The following is a 9,243-nucleotide window of genomic DNA, read 5'->3' on the forward strand; positions in this document are numbered from 1 at the left end:
TAGGAAGGAGGTTCCAGAAATTTGGCCGGAGATGATGAAAGAATGGTGATATAGTTCAAAGCCAGGGTGGTGTGTGGCTTGGTGAGAAACTTGCAGGCGATAGTGTTCCCATGCATCTGCTGCCCATCTCCTTCTAGGACCTTAAGACATAGGAGCAGAATTAGGCCATTCGGCTCATCGAGTCTGCTCTGCCATTCAATCATGGTTGTTATGTTTCACATCCGCATTCTCCTGCTTTCTCCCCACAACCCCTGATTCCCTATATATATCTGTCTTAAAAACACTTGGTGACTTTATGCTCCAGAAGGCTGTGGGGGCCATGGTAGAGGTATGAGGTTTGGAAGGTGCTGACGAAAGAAACTTGGTGAGTTGCTGCAGTTGTCTTGTGGATGGTACACATTGCTGCCATCGTGTGTTGGTGGGAGGGAGTGGATTTTTAGAGTGGTAGAGAGGGTGCTGATCAAGCGGTTGCTTTGTCCTGGATGGTGTCAAGCTTCTTGAGTGTAATTGGAGCTGCACTCATCCAGACAAGTGGAAATATTCCATTTTACTCCTGACTTGTGCCTTGTAGATAATGGACAGGCTCTGGGGAGTCGGAAGATAATAATCTTTTTACTGTCGCAAGTAGGCTTACATTAACAGCAATGAAGTCACCACATTCCGGCGCCTGTTCGGGTACACAGGAAGAATTCCGAATTCTCAGCTGGTACGGGAATTGAACCCAGGCTGCTGGCCTTGTTCTGCATCACAAACCAGCTATTTGCATTTGGACCTATGGCTGCCTGGTTCCTCGAGGTACTCCAGTTTCCTCATTGTAACGCAACAATTACTCAGCCAATAGCCTCTCGGCTTCACAGGTACCGTACTACCCCTAATACATACCACCACACTCCTACAGCGCAAAAATGTGCAGGTTAAGTGGATTGGGTAAGGGTGGCACACTGGGCAGCACTGTTGCTTCACAATGCCAGGGACAGGGGTTCAGCCTTGGGTGACTGTCTGTGTGAAGTTTGTACGTTGTCCCCCTGCCTGTGTGTGAGGGTTCCTCCCTTAGTCCAAAGATGTATAGGTTAGGTGGATTGGCCATGCTAAATTACCCCTTAGTGTCCAGGGATGTGCAGGTTGGGTTACGGAGATAGGGCGAAGTGGATCGATGCAGACTCGATGGGCCATAATGGCCTCCTGCTCTGTAGGGATTCTAAAAAAAGATTGGCCATGCTAAACTGTCCCTTCGTGTCTAAAGATGTGCAGGATAGGTGGGGGAATGGACCTAGGTAAGCTGCTCTATCGGAGGGTCAGTGCAGACATGATGGGCCAAATGGCCTCCTGCATTTTAGGAAATCTCTGGATTTTATAAACTGCTTGTTCCTTGTTCCTTGCTTAACGCTGTAGCTGGGTTCATGTAGCTCCTTCATCTTTTGCCCCAAACCTTCCATCTGTGTCCCCAATCTCTTTTACCACCAATTGATGGGAACTGTTTTTCCTCGTCTGTCCTATCCAAACTTGTGGTCAGCCCTATCCAAACCTGTCGTCAGCAATGCTATCAAACAGAACTTGGACAAAAGTAACTTGATCAGTTTGGGATTTGCCACAGCCACTTGACACCAGGTCAAGTTACAGTCTTGGTTCAAGCATATACAAAAGAGCTCAATCCCAGCGCTGAAACGAGAGTGACTGCCCTTGATTTCAAAGAGCCCCTTAATTTAAAATAGCCCCATCAAAATTCAAGTCCGTGGGAATGGTTTTTCGGGTAGCTCTCCACTGGTTGGAACCAAACCTAGCACAAAGGAAGGTGATTGTGTTTGTTGGAGGCCAATCAGCTCCGTTCCAGGATGCTGCTCCAGGAAATCCTCGGGGAACAATTTGAGGCTAAACCATCTTCAGTGCTTCATCGATGACCTTCCCTCCATCATGAGGTCAGAACTGAGGATTTCCATTCAGTACAGGGTGTTGCAATTCCTCAGATAATGAAGCAGCCTTTGCCCAAATGCAGCAAGACCAGCAACCTTCAGGCTTGGACTGATGCGTGGCAAGTAACGTTTGATCCCCAAGTGCCTGGCAATGATCACTTCACAGAAGGGCAAATCTAGCCAAATTGACAGCAAACTCAGATGATGGAGATCTAAAGTAGAAATGAAATGAAAATCGCTTATTGTCACAAGTCGGCTTCAAATGAAGTTACTGTGAAAAGCCCCTAGTCGCCACATTCCGGCGCCTGTTCGGGGAGGCTGGTACGAGCTGGTATAAAGAGTATGCTGGAAAATTTCAGCAGGTCTGGCAGTATCAGTGGACAGAAACCAATATTTGGAGTCCAATTTGTTGAGCGAATGTAAAGTCCCTAAGCCAAGCAGTTTCTTGTCCTCCTGTGTTGTGTGGATAGGCCTCCACTGGACGTTCTTCAATGATGTGGTGCATAGTTTGCTCTCTCACACAGGCACATAGGGGGCTGGCATTAATGGCCCATCTTTTGAGGTTGGCCAAGCAGGGACCCTGGCCAGTCCTGAACCTGAATTCTTTCCATGGAAGGTTGGGACCAGGCAGCTGTTGGGTTAGGTTTGAGACCAGGTATTTGATTCCCATTCATTTGTCCAGGTGGAATTTGCGTTGAAGTCCACATCGACCTTATTTTGTAGGTTGTTGCAAGTCGGTGGATATGTGGAGGAGCGATGTTTGGAAGAACAGGAAGTCAAAGGAGTGGTGTTGAGCGTAGTGTTCCAGTATGACTTCTTCAGAACTCTTATCTATCATCTATCTCCCCTTGACATTCACTTTGTTGAAATCCCCACCACCACCACCACCACCACCACCACCACCAATCCTGTAATGGTACCATTGACCAAAAAATCTGTAAAAACTGTAACACAGGAGCAGGTCAGAAACTTGGGATCCTTTAGTGAGTAATTCATTTCCTGATTCGCAAAGCCTGACCACCATTTACAAGGCATAAGTCAGGAGTTTGTTGGAAGAGTCTTCACTTGCCTGGATGAGTACAGCTCCTTCAAGACTGGAGCAGCGGAACACTATCCAGAATAATAATAATCTTTATTAGTGCCACAAGAAGGCTTACATTAACACTGCAATGAAGTTGCTGTGAAAATCCCCTAGTCGCCACACTATTTCATGGGTACACCCATGTGCTTGATCGGCACCCCATCCACCACCTTAAGCATTCACGCTCTCCACCACTGACTGGTCTGTGTGTGTGTGTACCATATACACAATGCACTGCAGCAACGCAAGGTTCCTGCAACAGCACCTTCCAAACAAGTGACAGTTACCACCTAGAATAACATGGGCAGCGGGCACATTGAAACAGCAATGCCTGCAAGTTCCTTATCCAAGCCACATTCCACCCTGTCTTGGAACTATATGGTACCTTCGCTGTTGGGTCAAAAGCCTGCAACTCCCTCCCTAACAGCACTCTGGGTGTACCTACACTATATACATCATGGAGCAGTTCAAGAAGGTGACTCCACTACCTTAAGCGCAATTAGGGATGGACAATAAATGCTGTGTTTACCAGTTATGTCCCCATTTTGTTGGGCAGCACGGTGGCACAGTGGTTAGCACTTCGGCCTCACGGCGCCAAGGACCTGGGTTCGATCCCGGCCCCGGGTCACTGTCCGTGTGGAGTTTGCCCATTCTCCCAGTGCCTGCGTGGGTCTCACACCCACAATCCAAAAAGATGTGTAGGTCAGATGAATTAGCCATGCTAAATTGCACCTTAATTGGAGAAAAAGATTGGACATAATTTTTTTTTTTAGATAATTTTATTTTGCTGTAAAATGATTTCTTTAAAATATACAACAGCACAGTGCACTCAGTAGAGGCGCTGCAGCTTACCCATATTGCTCTTGATGCACATTCTAGATTTAGATTTATTGTCACGTGTACCGAGGTATAGTGAAAAGTATTGTTCTGTGTACAGTTGTCCTGTGTGCAGATTGTTGGTGATGTGCACACCTAGGAATTTGAAGCTGTCAACCATCTCCTCCTTGGGCCCCGTTGATGCAGACGGGTGCGTATAATACTTTGCTTCCTGAAGTCCATGATCAGCTCTTTAGTTTTACTGACGTTGAGAGAGCAATTATTGTGGTTAAACCACTCCACTAGGCTCGCTACCTCCTTCTTGTATTCTGACTCATCGTTGTTTGAGATCTGACCCACTATCATCAAGTCGTCAGCAAACTTGTAGATGGAGTTGGAGCCAAACTTTGCACACTCGTGTATGTATAGGGAGTATATTAGGATGCTAAGTACTCACCCTTGCGTGGCTGCGGTATTAAGGACTATCGTGGAGGAGGTGTTGTTTATCTTTACTGATTCTGGTCTATGGGTCAGGAAGTTGTGGATCCAGTTGCAGAGGGTGGAGCTAAGTCCTAGGTTTTGGAGTTTAGATGTGAGCCTGGCTGGGATTAAGGCTGAGCTGTAGTCACAATAGGAGTCTGACGTAGGAGTCCTTGTTGAAGAGATGCTCCAGTGATGAGCGTAGAGCCAGGGAGATAGCATCTGCTGTGGACCGGTTGTGGCGGTATGAGAATTGCAGTGGATCAAGGCATTCTGCGAATATGGAGTTGATGTGTCTCATGAATTGTTGAGGACTCTGGGTCTGTATTCTTTGGAGTTTAGAAGGATGAGGGGGGATCTTATTGAAATTTACAGGATACTGTGAGGCCTGGATAGAGTGGACGTGGAGAGGATGTTTCCACTTGCAGGAAAAACTAGAAACAGAGGACACAATCTCAGACGAAAGGGACGATCCTTTAAAACAGAGATGAGGAGGAATTTCTTCAGCCAGAGGGTGGTGAATCTGTGGAACTCTTTGCTGCAGAAGGCAGTTGCTCTGTTTACTTGCTATAAATATAGCAGTCAATATGGTCGCCTTTCTTAATCCTAATTATGAGTATACTTTCAGAGTCGCCAGGTATCCCTCGATACCGCCACAAGGTTCAACCCGAATACCGATCAAAGAGCCAATGCACCAGTTAGTTAGTTCAAAGTCAATACTATTTATTTACACACAGTAAGATCTACTCATGCACGATAATACTACAAACTAAACTATCTCTATCACTAACACCTATACTTAACTTCGGGTGCCCACTTAGGTCAGAGGAACAATGGCCGTTGTTCGGATCTGAGGCTATTGGGTTTGAAGAGATAACAGGAGAACAGCTAAGGTCGTCCGTCTGGTAGCGAGCATTGACCTTGAACTTACTTGCTTCTGGTGATGCTGGTGGATGGGTCTCTCCGCTTGAGAGCCAAATCCAAGAGGCTGAATCTCGTGGGGGTTCCTTCTTATACTTGGAGGGACTTCGTGTGCTTTTAGACGGGCCTTAAACTTGGTCCCAATTAATTGGGCAGCTTTTTGATCATTGTCATCGATCTAAACCAATAAAGGGGTGGGTGCCCTGATGGCTGGGCGTGTCCTCGGTGGCCGTTGGCCTTGCTTTGTTTGTGTCTTTCGGTTGGGGTACTGGCGCTGGAATGTCTGCGACAGTATCGGCTACCTGATTATTAGTCCTTTGTTCCTCGGAGATGGGCCATCAATATGTTAATCGACCCAGAGTTTCGATTCCGTCTGCTGACTACTTTCCAAACACACATTCAGGCTCTGTGCCTGCTTGTTGCTTAGTATTGTCCCTATAGTCTCTGAGAGTGTCCATTTTGTGTTCTGAAAGTGGCCATCCCAGATGGCGATAAGGCTGTAAAGGCCAAATCAGCGAGTGTCTTTAAGACAGAGATAGATTAATCAGGGGTTATGGGGAGAAGGGGGATGAGAAAAATATCAGCCATGATTGAATGGCGGAGCATACTTGATGGGCCGAGTGGCCTAATTCTGTTCCTATGTCTTACGGTCTTATGACCAACCTCTCGAAGCACTTCATGGTAGATGTCAAGGCCACCGGGCAGTAGTAGTTTAGTCTGGTTCTTTGGCATGTGTATGATGGTGATGTTCTTGAAGCAGGTTCTTCAGCAGTGAGACCAGGAAGATGATGGCCAAATGCATGATGTAAACCAGGTCCTAATGCATGATGTAAACCAGTTCCTCTTCAGTCATTGCCCACTGCGACTGCCAAACGCAGCACCTTTTCATCTGGAACTTGATGGTCGATTTGACTTTATCCACTTTGGTTAGCATGTTCTCATTGTGCGTGAGGAGAGCGGAGCATTTGCCAGCCTTGTTGAGACTGTTGCTCTTTCTAGCTTTATTCTATTTGCTCTGTTTCGGTCACCTTTGCTCATGAGTCGCCAGGTATCTTTATGATACCGCCACGTGGTTCAAGTTTAGGTTATGATTAATAACACAGCACACCGCTTAGTAAGGATTAAAACAACGGTCATTTATTATATACAACAAGCAATATTAATACCCTAATACTATTTATATAACAAACGTATTTATATAACAAACCTATCACTACTGGCCAATACTTAACTTAGGAAGAGCCCACCAGGTCAGGGAAACGAATGGCTTGTCCAATCAAATCTGGCCCGCGGGATTCAAAAGGCTGCTACAGGTCAGTGGCTAGGTGTCTCTACCGGATAGCGATCGTTGGATTCACACTTACTGCTACCGGTGGCTGGTCTTCCGAAGGTCTTGAGCAGGCGAAGATGAGAGAGAGAGATCTGAACTTGGACCTTTACTTTTATAGGGCCCACGGGCTTCCCGCCTCCCAGGGCGGCCCTTGATCCTGAGTCCCAAGTGATTGGATTCTGTCCCCAGTCTCTGGGGTCGATGTGTCCAATGGTGAGGCGATTCCTCGATCGGGGGGTGGTCGCTCACCTGTCTTTGTTTCGGCCACTGCAGGCGCCGACAGGTCTGGCCCGGTATTCAATTGCTAATATGTTGCAATTGTTCCCGGGGATAGCCGATTTAACTGGATGTCTGAGTAGATTAGGTGTAAACAGTCCTGAATGCAACTGCGGATACCTGGGTTGATGAGCTGTTGATAGACCTGAGTATCGATCTGGGCTACCTTCCCAGAGCCGAATATGCAAAACTGTCTGGAGCTGCCTGCTTGTGTCTTCTTTCGGGTTAGCCGTTTTAAACCGGATTTTGGCCAGATTAATCGAAATGCAGCCATTTTACATGACTACATGACCAAGGTCCAGAATACAAGGAATCTGCTTAATAAGGGACTCCAAGGCAAGGAAAGCATCATACTTTTCAAGCTTCTTGACCATCATCTTGTTTTTGTTCAACTTCTTCAGAGCTTCAGTGTCCATGTAAGGATGTCCATTCCATGAATGAATGAAATAAATCCAAGTTGTCAGTTTATTACACTCTATTTCTGGTTCATTTTTGTAACTTCCAACTCTTTTGATGCAACCACTATGGTGTTCTTTTCGATTGAACCTTTACTTGATATCAATCGGGCCAATGTTTTGGGTGATTGAAGCTAAGTTGCCTGACACACCTTTATTGTAAAACACTTTTTTCTTTCATTCCAGAACTCCAAATGTCGCAGTTCATTTTCTTCTCCGCAGAAAATTGAAGGATTCAAGCGCCTCGATTGCCAGTGTGCCCAGTTCAATGATTACAATTTTGTTTTTTCCAGTTATGTCAAAAATTGTCAGAGACAGCAGAGTTGAATAGCAAAGATGAAAAAACGTAAAAAAATGTGCAAGGTAAATGGTGGCCTACCTCTAGTTCAGGGTAGCAAGGGCCAAACATCACACGGCCACCATTTTATCAATTTTGTCAGCCCTATATGTAACCATAATAGAATTGTGTCAAGTTTTAAATGTAACCGTTCTTGTAACAAAGAGTTGGATATCTTGCATGAATGCTCTTTTCGCTGTTTAGTTATGCTAGGTCATTCTTGCTGTGATATTGAAGTGCATGTAGAGCAGTTCAGTGCTTTTTGTTTACAGTTATATAACACTTGCAAAGTTAGAAATGTGCGGTATGTAGGTTTTCTACAGGTGACGCCAAAAATTCTCCACAGACAAGGTTTTCGTCCTCATTAGGTGTGAGCCCTGGCCTGTTTAGAGCCGTTTGTTCACTTGTTTTCCTTACTGTCAAATGTCCTAGAAAGAATTTGAAAGTCTTTATTGGCTGACGATCAACTTCCCAGGTGCCCACGCTGCATTGGATAGCGTGTCAGGAGTTTAATCAGAATTTTAATATGACTGGTAGATTTTTGTGTTGGGATTCTTGTGTGATATCTCTTAACCAAAACTACTTTGTTTCCAGCAGACAGAATCTGGCACATTCCATTTAATTTGAATAAAAACATTAATTGGTGGAAAGGCTGTTGAACATCCGACTTTAAGCATGCCAGGGTTCACCCGCCCCAAATTTTTTTGTTGGAATTCTCCATTTAAAGGTGAACAGGTAGCGTGTGAATTGTACTAGATCAGTTTAGTTTAAGCAGTAATGACCTTTATTCAGATATTGAGAGCAATCCCAAGACTATTTTCTGCTGTGTCACTTGGTAGTACACTAATATGTTAATAAATTGTTGGAGAAATGTTCAGATGGTATGGGCACAGATAGAAACGGGCATGGCCACGAGGCATAATCAGTAAAATGGGGTATAATTATTGGTGCTGAAAATCACAATAAGATGGTTTTAGCCCCTTTCTACTGATTTTTCTGGAGATTTGGCCTGACTTGCTTTTCTGAGTTTCAATACGAATGCATAGGAACATGATGTGGCATTTGTCCCATAATCGTGTGAACAGTGTAACTTTGGTTTGCTTGAAATTGTTTCAAACCTTTAAACAAATCTGGTTGTTGGTGAAGTGGCTGGTATATTTGCCACGTTTATTTTGGTTAATTATAAGATTCCAGTTTAGAAATTAAAATTTATTTGCAGTCGATACTTAGAGAATTGAAAAATAATCATAAAGCCTGCGAGCTCTGTTGTGGACCAATCATTTTTTTTTTAGTTTAAAAAAAAAAAGACATTCAAGAAGTGCAACCTTGAGAGGTTGTGAGCCCATCCACATGTCCTGAATTATAAAATGTTAGATTCCATTTGGGTTATGGTTTGAGCTGTTTTATACGTCGCAGTCATCTAAAACACTTGCTCTAATTTAGAAAAATCTAATTTGTGATGGTTAGTGTCTACTGCGAAGGATTACAATATTTTTGCTCATTGGTGCTGTTCAGTTAAGGGGAAATTTTGGCGCCATTAAAACTTTTATGCCAAGTTGTTTAAAATATTTTAATTCGAGTTCTGAAATCTTTTATCTGTACTACAAGATGCTTCAATAAAATTGAGATTTATGGAA

The 9,243-nt window shown here is 44.5% G+C and overlaps 1 protein-coding gene across 5 annotated transcripts in view; it reads left to right on the forward strand.

Moving 5' to 3' along the window:
• Positions 1 to 9,243, forward strand: part of amd1 (adenosylmethionine decarboxylase 1) — an 82,116-nt gene extending 72,873 nt beyond the window's left edge. For all 5 annotated transcript variants that reach the window (XM_072500025.1, XM_072500027.1, XM_072500028.1 and 2 more), the window contains one exon: positions 7,456 to 9,243. In XM_072500025.1, coding sequence (XP_072356126.1) covers positions 7,456 to 7,596 — 141 coding nt within the window. In that variant the 3' untranslated portion in view covers positions 7,597 to 9,243. The remainder of the gene's footprint in view (positions 1 to 7,455) is intronic.

This window comes from Scyliorhinus torazame, chromosome 4, assembly GCF_047496885.1.
Source record: "Scyliorhinus torazame isolate Kashiwa2021f chromosome 4, sScyTor2.1, whole genome shotgun sequence".
NCBI classification, from domain to species: domain Eukaryota; kingdom Metazoa; phylum Chordata; class Chondrichthyes; order Carcharhiniformes; family Scyliorhinidae; genus Scyliorhinus; species Scyliorhinus torazame.